At 38.5% G+C, this 18756-nt stretch overlaps 1 protein-coding gene across 2 annotated transcripts in view; it reads left to right on the top strand.

Moving 5' to 3' along the window:
* fibcd1b (fibrinogen C domain containing 1b) overlaps positions 1-18756 on the top strand; it is a 307211-nt gene that overhangs the window by 195139 nt on the left and 93316 nt on the right. For both annotated transcript variants that reach the window (XM_074690004.1, XM_074690005.1), the window contains 2 exons: positions 1189-1348; positions 14242-14378. In XM_074690004.1, coding sequence (XP_074546105.1) covers positions 1189-1348; positions 14242-14378 — 297 coding nt within the window. The remainder of the gene's footprint in view (positions 1-1188; positions 1349-14241; positions 14379-18756) is intronic.

The raw sequence follows: 18756 nt of genomic DNA, 5'->3' as shown, positions 1-18756 counted from the left end.
TATTAAAGTATTGAATGTTTCAAATTTTTGTTATATTTTTTTGTAACATTTGCAGTTTTTTTCAAAATTTAAGATTTTACTTAATTTTTACATTTTGTTTATTTAAAACATAATATTATTTTGCCCTTCTCTTAAGTTTAATAAATTTCAATTTTTTTCCCCATTTATTACATTTTAGTTTTCTTTATTTTTAATTTTTTTCAAATTACAGTTATTTTTATTTTTTTACATTTTATTTTTTTTACATTTTATTTAAAACAACAATTCATACATTTTTGGGGGAATTTTGTATTATTTTTTTATTTCAAAAACTTGAAATTCGCACAATTTTTGAGATTTCATAATTTTATGACATTTCTGCAAGTTAAAATAATTAATGTAATTTAAAAAATTAAGACATCAGCTGACAAACTAATAAATTCAACAGTCTTATAGCTAAGATAGGTATTTACCAGATTTTACCTAAGCTTAGAATTCTATACACTCTATAGTCTATTGTGAAGATAAAGTTGATTCTATCTAGATTACAATTCATGATTGACAAAGACCAGCCTATAACAATCTGTGAAACAGAAACTGGCACACTTGGGATTTTTTGTTCAGTAAAGCGTGACCACCTTTTTGTTTTGTCCTAGATCAAACTAAAAGTTTTAGAGAATCAAAAAGAGCAGGTGTTCCCAAACTTTTCAGCCCCTGATCTCGCAACATGGCGATGCCAGAGACGAGAGAGCTCCGGGAACGGACCAACGTTCTGATCCCAAAATAAAAGATTGATCCCAAAAGACTGATTGCATGCTGTTGTATAAAGTTTTACTCCTATTTTTGTTTTATTTTTATAATAATTTATGAAATGTGTGATTGTAAATGGTTTGAAGTTTTTAGAGGCATCTGAAACAGGCGCTACAAAAATCATCACAACAAATTAAATCTCACAAATCAGGGGAACAAGGTTTGAAAGAAAAGGACAAAGAAAGTTCCTTAGTGTGAATTATTCATGGCAGTTCATGAAGCTGTGAAACAAACCATCATGTGAAGACGCTAAAAATGAAGTGTCACAAAAGGCGCCGACCTGAGAGGCTGTGAAAACTTACCGTGCCTGAAAGAAATGTTCTTTTTCCTCCTGTGAAAGTTGTGAAGAAGTGTACCCTGTGATTCCTCACCTTCTCTTCCTTCCTCTGTGTGTTTCAGCTGCTGTCAGACAGCCAGCTCAACATGGTGAAGGTGGTGAACTCGGTGAGCGACGCCCTCAACGCCATGCAGAAGGAGAACGTCGGTTTGAAAGCGCGGGTCAAGGCCGACCTGCAGAGGGCGCCGGTCAGAGGGGCTCGTCTCAAAGGCTGCTCCAACGGTAAGAGAAAGAGGCTCCGGTGCATCCGGTCTGATGAGATCAGATCCTTCATTTGCACCTTGGAGCGTCTGGTGTCTCCGTCTCTGTTTGGATACTTCACACATCAGTGGCTGCCTATGTTCGACCTTCAGCGTGTCGTCTCGTGATCCCTCTCAGTGCCAGCCCAGATCCATTAGGGTGTAAAATGATCCTCTGGTGTGGTCCGCCTGTCATCCTCTGCTCCTCATATCCATTCAGCACGGCCTCTCCAGCTGATCTCAGTGTGTTTCCCTGGGCTGCGTCTCAGATCCACACCGTCCACTGGCCTTGGTGGACGTGGAGTTTTTTCAGAGAAACCACTCGTGGCTGTGAGGCAGAGAACAGCCTGAGGCAGCGTCCCATTGGAAGGCTTTAAACTGGGCCCAGTTCACCCAGTGGCAGGTCCCAGTTGGATTATGCCATGCAGCTCGGAGCCAAGGAGCACGGAGCGAAGGCCGGCGGTGTATAACACAGAGCATATCATTAGGAAGTTAGAGGAGGTTCACGGTTCTGTTGGAGCTACAGGACTTAAGATGGTTTATAAATCTGCAAACATGAGGGCCGAGCAGAGGAGCAGCAGTGGAGATATAATATTATCCACTTCTTAGTTTAACTTCTGCCTCACAGAAACTTAAAATGATGAATCAGGTGTTTTATTTATCTCTACAAAAGTTTAAAAAAATGTAACTCCAGAGGCTTCTTACCTCAACATAAAGATGAGTGTAAATGAATTATTAGCATACTCTAAAAACACACGGCAGATGTAGTTTTAGTGATATCATTCATTGGTTTCTGAAGAGCTTTGACGCCCAAAGATGGTAATTCACACATCAAAACATTGACTCCACCTCACTTTCAATCCTTCTAGACCAGGAGTCTGCAACCTTTACTTTCATAGGAGCCTCAGCTCAACTGGATTCAAGTTGATCCAGAGCTGTAAAATCTACACAATAAGGATAAAAAAGTGTATAAAAGTGTATACATAGTTAAAATCTGGTGTATAATTACTTTAACAAAAAGGTTTTTTGATTTTTTTTTTTTTTTTGCAATTGTACATGTGATGTCGTAGTTTTATTATTTTTTCAGTTTCAGAATAATTTGAACTTGAAGTTAATAAAAAAATACATTGACATTTGACAAAAAATAAATTGAAACTACAATGGTTTTCAAAAAAAAAAAAGATAAATTTCATATACAAAATTGAAACAAAAATTTGACAAATTTCAAAAACTTTTTTGTATTTAAAAAAGTGCAATTTCTTCAACTTAAAACAATAATTGATAATAAATATAATTTGAACCTAAAAGGAAAACTGCAAAAAAAAAAATTCTCAACTTAAAAAATATTAAAACTACAAAAATTTGCAAAAATAAAAAAAGGTAAATAAATAAATACATTTTAGAATAAAAAAAAATAAAAAATAATATTTTAAAAATGTCAAAAACCTTCTTGGATTTAAAATTTTGCAATTCTTAAGCTCAAAATAATAATAAATAATAATAATTATTTCAACTTAAAAGGAAAGGAAAACTGTAAAAATATCACAACTTCAAAAAAATATAGAAATCTCAATAAAAAAACAATGAAGGACTTAAAACTACGAAATTTGCAAAAAGATAAAAAATTGAATTCCAAAAATGTGCAAAAATTAAAATAAAAAAAAAAAAAGTTTAAATTTCATAAATAAAACAAATTCCCCGGAAAAATCTAAAATCTTCTTCAACTTTTTGGAATTTTTAAAATTTGCAAAAATTAAGAAAAAATGGAATTTAAAAAAAATTGCAAAAGTGTTAAAAAATATTGAAATTTCAAACATTTACAAAATTGTTCAAAAAATACTTGATTTTGGTAAACATCTACTGATAATATTGCTCAACTTATCATTTTATGTTCTTTGCTTATGTTTTTTAGATATCAAGCATGCTTATCCAGCGCGTTGTCAGTTAAATGAATCCATCCACACAGAATTACGATCAATATTTTCTTCCAGATTAGTCTTTTTGTAGATGTAGTTATCTTCCCAGGGCTGTAAAACTTGAGGTTAGCCACAGGTGCATGGAAAGTTGGTGGGCTGTTGATGTTGTAGGAGGTGAAGTAGAGCGGTGGCAGGCTTTATTGACAGATGGGATGAAGATTTAGTTCAACTAAATGTTAACACAGGATTTTATTTAGTGTCAGTGTCTTTAATCATCAATACCCTCTGAGCCACATGAGGCAGATCCTCCTCACAGCAGCTTTCTTGCTGAATCTCTGTCCATGGTGCTGAAACTGTTAAACGGTGCCTATGTCAGCCTCACAGTCAGTCTCTGCCTGAAGCCACTTTCCAGACTTGTTATCCTTTAACTAAACTATCTGAAGCAATCAGTCAACACTTAGTTGAAACACACCAGGATCCTGAGTGCCAATAAATTATAAATCAATAGAAAGAAAATGTGTCTTTAGATCCTTGCTGAATTGTTATCCCACAGTTTCTCTCCTCGGCTCTCCGTGTGTGGCATCATTTCTTCAGGCTTGATTTTAATTTGTTTCCTCCTGGCTGTTTATTAATGGCATAGTGACAGAGACAGAAGCAATATTGTTTCCCACTGCTTAGGAAATTGCGATGCCCCCCACCCCCCCTCCACATATGCACATTGCATGGGTAAAACACAATTACAAAAACAGCTCGCAATGTGATGCAATCATATGTAAAACAGAAAAAGAAAAAGCAGACAGAGTGTGGATATCAGATTACAAAGCGGTTGTTTTTCACAGGATTATATCACGTTTGCTGGGATTATTGTGTTTATTAGAAAAAGGATCAGGACAGCGCCCGTGATATGTGTAATTAGACACTGTACAGCATGAACCCAGCATCCTCAACCAGGTTTAATGGTGAGTTACATCACTCCTGCTGCTGCTGCAAACGTAGCGCGGCTCAGAAAGGCGACTCCTGGTCTCATTATTTCATTCCTGAAAACAGGTGTCCGGTTCAGCCGGCTGTCTGTCTGGGATTACGGCTCATTACTTTCCCCGTTTGCTGCAACTTTAGAGAGCAGAGAAGTTTACCCTGTGTTTACTTGAACTAATAAATGTGAAAACCTTTTTTTTTTTTTTTCTCCCAGGAAACTTCCTTCTTAAAGTTTAAAGTGAAATATATGTTCACAAATGCTTGTAAAACATATATATATATTTACGGGAAATGTGGGGTTACAGAAATATGCAGACCTTTTCATTAGCGATGGCGGGCTAGACTGTGGAGATGGCTGCAGACTCATATCTGGAGTTCACAACTTTGTGTGACATTAGTTTGAGAATAAGTGGAGAATATGACTGAGCTTCTTTTCTATATTTCTTTAATAATATATTTATTTATGTTGTGTACAGAAAAGGGAGGTGTTATAAGTTTTTTTTGCAGAGTCCAATCAGCCAAATTTTCCCTCCTTCAGTGAGTCACATGACCAGCTGCACTAAGCTCCTAACGAGTGTGTGACATCATCACCAGCTGCAGCAGAGAGAGGAGTCAAATTCACTAAAGTTTAGAAACAACTCCTCATAGAGGCCAGGATGTTGACCTAATCACTGTAAAAATAATGTATTTTTGTAGGAAAATTTGTCAGGAATCCATCCGTGTCATTTTTAAAATTGTGCGACTTTTACTTTTATGTGTAGAAGGCAAAATGCCGCAGCTTGATCTTCCACTCCCATTCATTCTTAATGTAGGAGCTGAGAGGGCTTCTTATGAGTTCACCAACTTTGACGGCTCGCCATTCAACAACCAGGTCCAAAATATCAAAACCCTGCAGAGATTTTGTAAAGCAGGGTCTAGTCTGTCATCTCAATGATTTTCAAGTTGATACCACTTATGGTTTCGGAGGAGATGATTTTTGAAAAAAGGGTAAAAATGTGGTGAACCTTTATTTTGAAAGGCAAATAGCCGGCTTCCTGTTGAAAATAGGTCACAAGGATCACTGCATGATTTTTGCGTCTCAGTGAGACAAACGTTTTGACGTTGGTTTGATGTCTCTATGACATTCCTACTGGCAGCTTGGTTTGTTTTAGTGATCCTAGGTGGCGCTAGACAGAAAAAGATGGGGTGTTGGGGGTCAAGTTTGGTATCATAGCCAATATTGGTGAGTTTTTGAGCAGATTTAGGTGGTCAAATTAGAGCTCAAACAGTGGGGGGGGGGGGGGGGGGGGGTTGAAGAAGAAGAAGAAGAAGAAGAAGAAGAAGAAGAAGAAACAGTTTAGGCCCAAGTCCAGGTTCCCAGATGTCTTCAAGTTATTTTTTGTCCAGTTTGGCCCCAAACATGCATGGCAACCAACCTCCAGAGTTGGCATTTTCAGTGGAAACGCTGACATCATGCTAAGCTTCTCACATACAACAGTACTGCTGTTGTGCCGATCCAATCTGTACCAAACCGTAATGATCCAAACCAGACTGCTTGGTGGAAACGGGACTTAAGTTGCTCACTCTGCTTGTGAAAGACGCCTGGTGCTCCCAGTCCAGCTCCAAATCTCTAGCCAGACTCTTCTCCTCTGTTGTTCCTAATGGTGAATGAATTACCTAACTCTGTGCAATCCACAGAGTCCCTTTCTACTCTCTGAAGATGAAGTCAGAAGGTCTCAGACCCAGCTCTTAGTGAATATTGCGCATTAATTACTGAATGTTGTTGAAGGTTGAATAAATTATTCTACATAATTAAGATTAAAAAAGAAAAATGTATCAATGTTGTCACACTAACTAGGTTTTCCTTCTGTCTAAATTCTTGCTTGTGTTGTACGTCACGTTGGACAAAAGCATCTGCTAAATGAAACTGTTGATATTCTTTAGTTTTCAGATTGTCCCAGTGTTGACGTCTTTAAAAAAGGTCACGACGAAGGTAAACATTATAACAACAGCTGTGGCTCAGTGTGGAGTCAGTCGTCTCTCAATCTAGAGGTTGAGGTCATGCTGTAGTGTCACTGGGCCTCATTCAATTATAAATGAATAGAAATGCTCTTACTATGTGCACAAGTTCAGTGTTTACACAAAATCCCTGTTGTATTTATGACACGTGCGCGCCAACCAAGATATGGTGAATCAGTGAATCAGAATCATTCTGAACTTATGGGCACATGCCCACAACCTGCAATCAGCAGTTGGGAAAACTACTTAAAAAAATTACTTGTTACCTCCCCCCAAAAACAGCAACAGACTTATGCCTTCATAAGAGTAATTATTCTGTTAATTTTTTTAAAAAAAGGAAAAAAAACAACAATTTTGCAAAATAATTCGGTTTTAGGAATTTTTTTGCAAATTTTTAGCAAGATTTTGGAATGAAGAAAAAAAAGTTAAATTTGTGCAAAATTTTTAAGTTTCAAAAGTTAAAAAAAAAAAAAAAAGGGATAGAATTGTATTGACTTTGTCACATTATTGTGAAGATAAAGTAGATTTTGTGGCTCTGGAATGACTTTAATCAAGACGAGTTGAGGAAAAATGGATCATATGAAAGTTTGTAGTTGCAGACCCCTGTTTTCCTAAATCTGTTGGGAAAAAAAAATACTAATTTGATTGTTAAAAAATCAACATTTAGTTTTATAACTTGAAAATTTAGTAGATTACCCTAGAGGTTTTTCAACAACATCCAAACCAAACTCTAATCTTGTTGTTGACTTTTTAGTTTTGGATGTCGGGCACCTCCAGTCAGCTAAAATACTCCACAGACCTGTTTTTTTTTTTTTTTTTAAGAAATAGCTGTTCTTCCTGATTGCAAAAAAAAATCTTTTTAGCTTTTTCCTTTTATAAGTGCAGTTTTTTTTTTTCAAGCTCAAAATTAGTCCTGAAAACATAGACTCTATATCAGGATGTAGATGCATTTGGCATCCCGATGGCGCTTAGATTCCAGAGACTTCCCTCACTGTATGGATTCAGAGTCAACACTGCTTGAATTTGGTTGTTTTTCATGTGTGTATTCACCGAGTGCTCCACACTGACCTATTTACGGCGTATTTATCCCAAAGCTACACAAATGTCACAGGTAAAGCAGAGCAACGTTTCCACCGTGGAGCAGCGTGTTTCAGCACCACGGACAGCGCTTCACGTGTTCCCTGCCCCAGATTTTGATAAGCAGGAGCCTTTAAAGCCCTTAAGGACATTTTCACTGCTTGGATACCTAAAGAGCAGATATATGAAGACTTGAAAATACACTTTGAAGGACGTATGTTCAGGTGTAGCCGAATGCTACCTTCACAGGAAGATACACATTTCATATAAACGCAGTTTTTCCTCCTTCTTCTCCTCTGAACTACAGTCAGGACAAACTACAGTACAACAAAGCAGCCGGCGGCAGCTCAGTGTTTGGTGGAGCTCAGCTTTGACATTTTATCAAAGACGTCTACAGTACGCTCCACAAACTGCTGAGAAAACAACCAAACCTGACTTTTTGTGGGTTAATTCACTTCCTGCTCTTTCTGTTTGCATTTTCACGTTAAGGAGCTTTTTTAAAAAATAAATCTGAACCGTGCCGCCTGGGTACTAAAATAACTAGCCACAATCTATAGCCAGGGAGATGAATAAATAAGTATTTGCAGCACATTTTTAATATTTTATGACTGTGTCTGTATTTCTCTGGTATATGTGTTTAGGTATGGGGCAGAATCATGAATATCTTTGACTGCCTGTCTGTCCCGCTGTGCCTGTGAATATTTGAAGTGCTCATCTCTGTTCTGTTTGCATTGGATTCCCATAAGAAAGTATTAGATTTTCAAAGTTATAGTGAAGAGGAACCTGACAGCATTGAAGCCCTTCTTTGCGCTGTGAGTAGCAGGGTATCTGGGTTTAATGAAACCGCTGCAGGAGAAGTCCTACTTTATGCTCCTCAGAGCGGCTGGATGTGTGCTCGGAGCAATTATTGCCACGACATTTCCTGGATTTCTTTAGCATTTTGTTTTGTTTGCTGTCAAGTCAGTTTTGTGTGTTTCATTTTAAAATAAGAGCGAAGAATAAAAACTACACTTTTGTGTATGACGTGTGCATTGTTAAATTTCATGTCCTGTGGAAACAGAAAAGGGTTCATTCATCGAGTCCACATCCTGCTGTGCTGTGCACGTCATGTCACAGTGACTCACTCTGATGGCTTTATCTGACAGAGGATTTTTTTCCTCCAATCAGAAACGAGATTCAGAATAGAAGCTTTCCCCAAAAGGTCTCATCACATGTCGCTTTGTGCACATATATCCAAACTGTACAGATCCACCAGAAGTTCTGGTTCAACTTAAAAGAAGCTGTGAAGAGGATCTGGTTTATTTGGACTGCCTGAGTTCAAGACGACAAGTGAATGTTGTAGTAGCCAGCTTTATGAAGTGCTATCGATCAGGAAGGTAAGAATTAGTCTTTTGAAATAACCTGTAATATTGGTGCTGATTATCTCATTTTAAATCAAATCAAATTTATTTAAATAGCACTTTTCAAACATATTAAACTGCACCTCAAAGTGCTTCACAAAAATAAATAAAACAATGAAACGGTAACAATAAAATAAATAAATTTAAAAAAAAATTGAAAATGAAATAAAAAAATAAAAACAATAACATAAATGCAAAAAAAACAATTTAAAAAATTTATAAAAACAATAGAAAATACAAAATAAGAAAAAAATAAAATAAAATAAAATAAAATAAGTCACAAGTTCTCTGTAGTTATTTCTTCGATCCCTTTTGTGGCAAGGAAAAAGTCTACATAAATAGTTTACCAACTTAATCCCTTCTCTTTTTAACACCATTTTGAGCTTTTTACAAAAGGTTCCATAGATGTAATTCTTTTTTTTTCAGAGCCATGATGAACCTCTGAAGGCACAAGAAATCCTGTAGCGAGAAACATTCCCCCACAAAAATGTGATTTTATATCAACACTGAGATCTATACATGCAGGATTTAGGTTTTCAGGTTCAGGTTTTTATTTAGAGGCATGCTGATGTAACCCAGTACAGATCAGATCTGTATATCAGACATAAATGAGGCCAAACAGCCTGCGACGCTCAGCAGGCAGAAACAGGTAATGGCCATGCAGAGGCAGCTTACACGACAATCTGGCAAACAGACAAGTGACAATCTGGCAGGGAATCAGGCTGAAGTGTCTGATGTATATGCTGGTGAGCTGATTAGGGGATTGGGAAAAGGTAGTCACAGACGAGCGTGGGAATCAGGCTTGGATCACAGAAGGACGGAAACACTGATGACCTGGAGGAGTAATACCCAGGACGGGAAGAGGAGGCTTTAATTACAGGAAGAATTAGACACTCAGTAAATAAAGTAAATAAGACCCAGTTCAGACATAGAGGGAAACTTTTCGTGACTTTTTAAAAAGTTAAGTTTATGCTAAGGGTGTGATGTCACATGACATTATAAGTTAACAACTAAGCTAGCTAAATTGGCCTTATATTGTTAAATATTTCCTACTTTAAGCTCATGTAAACTCATATTAACATTCATCTATTCAATAAATAGTGTCTGTGACTGTTTGCTTACAAACAAAGCTTAGTAAAATAAGCTAGCTTAGCAAATTAAAAAGCTAAGTTTGGCCACAGATAAAAAGGCACAACACTAGCAAGTTAATAGCTACAGTTAGCTTAATTTATCATATATTGTTTAAAATTTTCTATTTTAGTTCATGCTAGCTTATTTGAGCATTACTGAATACTAATGTGAATGTTGCTAGCTTGTGAAAAATAGCTAAGTGATAATTTATTCTACTTGAACTCATCATAAAAACAAGGCTAGATTTACAAAATAAGGTTAGTTAACGATGCAAATTTTGGAAAACAAGCTAGTTAAGCAGAAGAATATAATAGCTTAAGCTAGTAATTGTTTATTGACATTATTTATTAGAGGCTACCATTACTTTGTGTTGGCTCATGTTAGCATCCATCAACTCACTAAATGATATATGCAACCATTTGCTTGCAGACAAAGCTTGGTAAAAGAAGCTAGATTAGCAAAATAAAAAGCTAACTTGGCAAAATCAGCTAGTTTATAAATGCAACAGTAGCAAGTTGATAGCTACAGTTAGTTAAATTTATCTTTTTTATATTTCGTTCAATATATAGTAATGTTAGTTCATGCTAGCACATATTAGCATGTATCCTCTTACTGAATACTAATGTAAATGTTGCTAGCTTGAGTAAAATAGCTAAAAGCTCCTTTATTTTTCTTGAACTTACCATAAAAAGGAGGCTTGATTTACAAAAAACAAACAAAAAAAGTTACTTAATGATGCAAGTTTTAGAAAACAAGCTAGTTTATTTTCACAGCAATAGCATGTAATAGCTAGAGCTAGTAATTTATCGTTACATAATTTATTAGAGGCTACTGTTGGTTTGTGTTAGCTCATTTTAGCATCCATCCAACCAATTACTAAATAATAGTTGTGACTGTTTGCTTACAAACAAAGCTTAGTAAAATAAGCTAGCCTAGCAAAATAAAAATCTCACTTGGCAAAATTAGCCATCTCATAGACACAGCAGTAGCAAGTAGTTTATAGCTACAGTTAGCTTAATTTATCTTACATTGTTTAATATACTCTACCGTTAGTTCATACTAGCTTAAATAAGCGTCCACCAATCTACTGAATACTAATGTAAATGTTGCTAGCTTGTGGAAAGTAGCGGAGGCTAACATAACAAAGTTTATTGGCACTAAAGTAGCATGTAATAATTAAAGCTCGTGATTTTTTTCATTTTAAAATTTATTAGAGGCTACTGGGATTTTTTTAAGCTCATGTTAGCATCCATCCTCTCACTAATTAATGTTACTGGGATGGGCTAATGCTAATGAATGCTGCTTGAACATGAAATAAAAGGAAGGATGCTTGTGATATTGAAAATTAAAAGTGAAAAGATAAATAAATCAGTTACAAATCAGTAACTGTGAACCTTGAAAGACACTTGAAGCTAGCTTAAGCTTTGCTAATGAGACATTAAAGATACTTTTTAAAAACAACAGGCTAGCTTTCGCTGTAAAGCAAATTTTTTAATAAGGAACAGACTTTGTAAGCTCTGCAATGAGGAAAAAAAATACTTTTGCTGGACCAAAAACCAAATCTTTGTATGCAAATTTAACCAAACACTGTAGAAGTCATGTCTTCATTTTTGTTACCATGGTGGCTAGCTATCAGAGTGGATATAACTGAGGATATATTGGTAATGATTGCTGAATCTGAGCTATTCTCATGGTGGTGATCACTGGTAATAGTCTGTTAACTCAGAGAGGCAGGTGAAAGTTTTCTCTGCTGTGAGGGATCATTAAACTGAAAAACTTTGAAAGCTCTTGTTATAGAGTTTCATATTCCTGGATAATAATGCTCGTCTCCTTATTTAATGTCCCTCAGAAGCCAGCCGTCTTTGGTTTGCTGTAATAAAAAGAAAAAGTGAGAAATGCAGCCATTTATGTGTGATGATGATGAAAGCTGGAGCTTAGCAGTCGGGGCTTACACGGAGAGAAAGGCAAAGCTTTGGGGGGATCAAACACGTCTTATCATGTAGTCACTGGGAACGCTCTTGAATGGCCTTTTCAAGAACTCGCCTGGCCTTTTTAAATTTGGTGGTTTGACCCAGTGAAGGCTGGCATGCATAATATATGACATATTCCTAATCAAAGAGCTCCTCTCCTGCTTCCTGGGGAATAGATTTAGCATCCCCCTGAGTGAAAAACAGGCACAGACGAGGGTTCTGCCGTCTGCTTGGCTGCAGATGATGAACTCCGTTTCTTCTTTTCTGCTCTTACCTGAATCATATTATATTTCCATTTGATCACCACTTTTCCAGTCCCACTCAAGCTGTATGATCCAAGTTCAGTCTCTATGGACTCCAGCTTTTCAGTGAATATTCAGAGTGCTCAGGTCTGCTCTGCTGTGATGGCTCTGATCCAAACTTTAACACTAAACACACGTTTCTGCAGACGAACTGAGGGTTTCTTTCCAACGTGTGGAATCCAGTCCCCTACTTATCATTAACAAATACAAGGATAATGAGGTAGCATAAAGGAAAAATAGGGAAGATAAAAACAAAAACTGAAAAAGATCCTTTTAATTATTTCTGTAATGGATGCTGATCCAGGATCAGACCGCACTGTGACCACTAACGGCGCAGCTTTCTGACACAATTCTCCCGGAGTTTCATCTGGCGTCGGAAAAGGTGACATTAATTTTGTTTAATTGACAGAAATAAAGGAGCCAGATATTTGCCCAGGTCTATTATTTTGATATTTTGGGGGACAAAATGCAGCTGCACAAACATCAGGCTGACTTCTTTCCGTGTAAATATCTCATATTACAATATGCAGCTTATGTACGTACAGTTTTTTGTTTTTTTCATTTATAAATTTAGTTCGTGCAGCTTATATTTAGATGCCCCCATTAGTCCAGAAATTACGGTACTTCAGTAACTTAATCTATTGAAATTACCTTTCAAAATAAAAGCATCATTAACGCACTGAACATGTTTTTCTTTGAAAATGATAATAATAATAATAATAATAATAATAATAATAATAATAATAATAATAATAAAAGTTCATCCAATGTAGCATTGGTGTCTCGTGTTGGCTCCATTAGCCATGTTTGTGAATAGCATGATGCTACTCTGCCTCTGGTATTCCCTCTGTCTCTGAGTTAGCACAGCTAGCTCGTCCATCTTATTGGAGATAGATCTTAGGGTCCCAATAACGATGGATGGAAGGACAGGTCACACCTGAGAGCCAGTAGTCATCCTCACCTCCTTCTCCTCACCTTGTGGGGAAACATCCGGCCTAGCACCAGTTAGCATTGACATGCTACAGGCTGCTAACAGCTGATTTCACATGTAAACAAAGCCGCCATGGCTACATGCAGTATCTCCAGACAAACACAGGAGCAAAAGTAGTAAAAATATAATTGAAGACAAAACCAGTTTGGTGTCCATGACCAACAAATCAGCCCTACAAAGTAATAACCCACTCGAAAATGACACAACCAACAGGGCAACAGTTGCCTAGCCAATTAATAATAATATAATAGTAATAATCATAATAATAATAAAAATAACAATTCATTATCTTCAAGGTCTGACTGAAATAATTTTTGTGTCCTTTCTAAATAAAGACACCTTTGTCAACAAAACTTCGGAAGAATAAACAAAGCAGCCTTGTTGTAAAGAGATAAAATAAAAGCATGGTAAATACAAGTTTGTATCACTTAGGTCCCCCTACAAAGCCTATGTTAGTTTACTTTCATCCTAAAAGATGCCAGTAAAATTAACACCTTGTAGACTCACAAACTTGAAAAGACCCCCAGGGTCACTGAACTCTGTGAAAGTTCAGTCCTGAGGTTTTCCCGTGGAGTTTGGGACCGGCCCTCGTCTCATCCCTGAGTCCTCCCTTCCTGTCTGACTTCTACAAGTCTTTTGTTTTCTCCTTCTCCCCACAACTTTTGCTATCTCACATCTGTCCTGCCGCACCGTGCACCTGCTCCGTCTTCTGTGACATCACGTCGGCGCTCCACCTTTGAGCCTTTCCGTCTTCATCGCGACCTGCTCGTGAGCTGTGCTTTTTCTCCCTCTTATCTTCGCCGCACTTAGACTCTCTGGTCCCGCTGTGTCATCTATCACCGGCCCATCTCCGTCATAATCAATCTTTCCTGTGTCTGTCCTCTTAACAGAGCCATTTCCTACCTTAACATTGTTCCTCATCCTTTTAGGGCTGTCTTCGTTTAATATTCAACAACTCTGAGAGAGCTGATGCTTTTATTTTGGCACAGAGCATAAAAGCAGAGCTGCTGCCTGGTTTTTACATTACTTATGCGCCCTGAGTGTCCCATGTTTACCCTTACTCTGCTCCCAAGCCATATTGGACCTAATTTATTTCATGTTTCTGCTCTCCCTCAGGCTCCCGTCCCCGTGACTGTGGCGATCTGTACGCCAGCGGTCAGAGAGAGGACGGCATCTACTCCGTGTTCCCCGTCCACCACCCCGCGGGCTTCCAGGTTTACTGCGACATGACGACGGACGGAGGGGGCTGGACGGTGAGTCAGAGGGAAACGTACAGACATACTGTAGTGGAAACACACACACAAACAAAGCTGCTCACCTCACGACAGCCTGCGGGGGTCTTTTTTTTTTTTCTAACAGCGTTCTAAAATAAACCTCAAACAACCAGAGACTTCGATTTTTGCAGCTGAAAGCCCAGACTCTCCAGCATCGACATCATCGTGTTGACGTCTTTGCGTTACGTTAGTGAAGGACATAACAGTGCTCATGTGGATGCTTAACAGCTGTTTGACCAAGGCTATTCTATAATTGAGACCTTAAAGAGGGGTAATGTGTGGTCCCATATTTTAAACATGCTTTAAAATATGGGAGAAGAAGAATCCTGGTTGTCCGTGCTAAATGTGAGCAAATTTTCAAACCACTACAATCACCATGTCGTCAAAATTCTCCCAACTGGTTCATGACACATTGAAGGAGCGGGCCTCAAACACTAAGGTCATCCCATACACTCTAAAAACAGCTGGGTTGTGAAATGTTTAACCCATAGTGCTTTATTTATATCAGATTTGGGTTGTTTTTGTGCAACTCACGCACCAATCAGACACAGCATCAGGCTCCATGCACCGACCACTCACATATATCAGCACCTTTTCAATTAAATATTACATAATAACTTTAAATAACTGCTTCTTTATGCTTTAAGACATCGGCTTTTAGCCAATTATTTTTATTTTGACAGTGTTTTGTAACAGACTTTGCTGTATTCACCATTAATGGTATGGATAACCTGTCTAAGCCCTAGGACTGTGAGGGTCACCACAAAAACTGCTCCCCCTGGTGGCTGGCTGCAGTATAGGTCAAACTTATATAACTAATGCACCTGGTAGAAATGTTTCTCACGTCTGATTGTTGTGGTGATTTAAAGATATTATTTGGCTGCCTTGTATTTAGGTCCTATTTTTTCTGAAAAAGTTTGCTATCGATAGAGGTATCAGAGGTTAAAAACATATGTGACATCACGTTTAACGATAAGTGACAGCTGCTGTTCTTGTGAAATTTTTCAGGGATTGCGGAATATGTCAGGATGGAGAGCCAAGAAGAGATCAAACCCCTTTAAAGAAAAAATAAGATTCTTTTTTAGTCTCTACTAGGGGTAGAAGGTGGTGAAAGGCTGAGCCACGCAGTCCACAAAAGTCTGAACACCTTGTTACAGATCAGCTTTTTACCATCTGAACAACTGGCTGTCTGCGCTTTACAGTACAGACCTGTTGTCCATGTTCCACAGCATGGACAGGCTGTCAGTGCTCCATAGCTTAATGAAATCTGTCTGAAGTAAAGCTGAATCAAACCGCCCTTTTTATGTTTGAATCAGTTCAATTATATGTGGTTGAAACAACCCAGAATTGTAATAAAGCTGCGTTTCCACCAAACAGTCCGGGTCGGTTCAGTTCGGTTCAGTACAGTTTGGTAAAGTTAAGCCTGATCTCGTCTGCGTTTCCACAGCAAACTGTGTCCTCTCGTGGTAGGCGGCGTGTTAGCCGGATGCTGAAAGCCGCAGCTGTTAAACAATAACGTGACGCCATAGCAGCTTACCCCGCTATTAAATCCAACGAAGAAGAAAAATGCAACACAGTAAACTTTGTTTCAGAGAAGTCTGTGAGCCACCAGGAGAAATGCAGCCACTGTCGCACAGGAAGTGACGATTCTTTTGACCAATCAACAGTCTGCAGTGTTGTAGCTCCACCTTCAGAGGGCGGGTCGGTTCAGTCTGGCACCCATACAAAAGGGTCCCAAAAAGTGGGACGGCTCGTCTCGGTTTTTAGGGATCTGTCTCGGAATAAGTCAGTGGAAACGCTGTAAAATGCACGCCGTACCGAGACGCACTGAACCGGTCTGCTTGGTGGAAACGCGGGTTGGGTCAAATTAACTGTGGGCTGGGCTGGTGGTTGGGTCTAAAACAACCCAAACTGGGTTATTTCTAAAACAACTTTTTGAAATCTGTAGCTCTGTGTCTGAAAAGGGTCTTCTGAGAGCTGGCCAATCAGAGGGAAGGGGGTTTGTAGAGTGGCAGCCTTAAAGAGACAGCAGCTGCACCCTGTAAAATCCTAATAAAGCTACTATGGGAGTTCAAGGGGGACAAAAACAAACAAAAAACACACTACCCCCTCTTTAAAGTAAAAGTATCCGTTTAAAATGCAGAAACAGAATGTTCACTTTAATCAGTATCCTGTCGACATTCAGACTGTTTTTGTCAGAAAAGATTTTTTCTTTTTTATTTTTATTTCTTACACTTTTTCATTATTTCATCAGATATATTGTTGCTCAATATAAAAAGCTTTTGAATTTATGTTGTCTTGAGTCCAGGGTTGTAAAGCATTTGAAGATGCTCCAAAAAAATAGCTTCACAATAAACAAAGAGAAAACAAGTGTAGGTACATTTGGCAGAAACAGACGCATTCACACAGCGGCAGTCCAGGGTCAGAACCAGGAGGAAAACAAACGGATGTCACCTCGCTGCGCGCTTTAACAAATGTGTTTATGTTTAGTAAATAACCCACCTGCACCACCCCCTCCATCCACATCCAAGTCCTCCACACATGAGATCCGTCCCTGCTTTTCTGGCCTCCCACTGCGATGACAGTTGTACTGCCTCAGGATTCTCATGTATCAGTCCAAACAGGTCTCATCAAAGTTTCATCACGGAGAAGCCGAGTGGGGAGATCTTAAGCTGGCGAGTTTCATGTGGACCTCTTTGAAGACAGCCCATTTTTTTTTTATCCTGCTTTGTTTTTCATTTAGAATATTAATTAGTCATATCTGTGCCAGAACGCCAACAGGTGTAGCGGTGACAGGGAGAGGAACAAAGAGGCGACAGACAATTACACAAAACACAGCAGGAGAACAAAAGTGAAATACCTCGGCTGAATCACTGTGACATTTTTTGCTCAGGTGCTACGATTTCAGGAGAGAAAACAGAGTCAGGAGTTTTGACATTTGGTGTGTCAACTCCAAACTGAGAGGACGGAAAGCTGAACGAGGACAGAAATGTCAATGAGCCTGTTTGTGTGGACTGGAGTGTCCTGGTTATGAGCTGTATTCTGGTTTTGATCGTGTTCAGGACGCTCACGCTGAAGAAGCTGGTTTCTGAGTGCTGCGTTTTCATTTTTAGGAGGCGTTTGGAGTAACGCTGTGAGAATTAGTCAGTTAGCAGAAGAAAGAAAATGGTCGAGACGATCTGCTGCAGTTCAAAGCGAGCATCAGGATGGGGAATAAAGGTGATTTAAGGGACTTTGAACGTGGCATGGTTGTTGGTCTGAGTATTTCAGAAACTGCTGATCTACTGGGATTTCAACCCACAACCATCTCTAGGGTTTACAGAGAATGGTCCCAAAAAGAGAAAATATCCAGTGAGCAGCAGTTCTGTGGGACAAAATGCCTTGTTGATGCCAGAGGTCAGAGGAGAATGGACAGACTGGTTGGAGCTGATAGAAAGGCAACAGTAACTCAAATAACCACTGGTTACAACCGAGGTCTGCAGAAGAGCATCTCTGAACACACAACACGTCCAACCTTGAGGCAGATGGGCTACAGCAGCAGAAGACCACACCGGGTGACCCTCCTGTCAGCTAAGAACAGGAAACTGAGGCTACAACTCACACAGCAACACCAAAACTGGACAATAGAAGATTGGAGAAACGTTGCCTGGTCTGATGAGTCTGGATTTCTGCTCCACATTCAGATGGTAGGCTCAGAATTTGGCCTCAACAACATGAAAGCATGGATCCATCCTGCCTTGTTTCGACGGTTCAGGCTGCTGCTGCTGGTGTGATGGTGTGGGGGAGATTTTCTTGGCTCACTTTGGGCCCCTTAGTACCAACTGAGCATGGTTTAAAGTCCACAGAAAACAAGAAAAGAAAAAAAGAAAAGAAAAAAAGAAAAAAAGGGAAAAGGAAAACAAGAGGGAAAAAAAGAAAAAAAAGAAAAAAATAGAAAAAAGAAAAAAAAAAGAAAGAAGAGAAAAAAGAAAAAAAAAGGGAAAAAAAAGAAAAAGGAAAAAAGAAAAAAAGAGAAAAAGGAGATAAAAGGAAAAAGAGAAAAAAAAGAAAAAAGAAAAAGTCCACAGCCTACCTGAGTATTGTTGCTGACCATGTCCATCCCTTTATGAGCACAGTGTACCCATCTTCTGATGGCTACTTCCAGCAGGATAACGCTCCATGTCATAAAGCTGGAATCATCTCAGACTGCTTTCTTCAACATGACAATGAGTTCCCTGTACTCAAATGTCCTCCACAGTCCCCAGATCTCAATCCAATAGAGCACCTTTGGGATGTGGTGGAACGGGAGATTCTCATCATGGATGTTCAGCCGACAAATCTGCAGGAACTGTGTGATGCTATCATGTCAATATGGACC

This window comes from Halichoeres trimaculatus, unplaced genomic scaffold (assembly GCF_033239565.1).
Source record: "Halichoeres trimaculatus isolate MK-OKI-2021-1 unplaced genomic scaffold, fHalTri1.1 fHalTri1_scaffold_16, whole genome shotgun sequence".
Taxonomy (NCBI): domain Eukaryota; kingdom Metazoa; phylum Chordata; class Actinopteri; order Labriformes; family Labridae; genus Halichoeres; species Halichoeres trimaculatus.
Note: the sequence above shows the minus strand (reverse complement) of the source record. Positions and strands in the feature narration are given on the sequence as shown.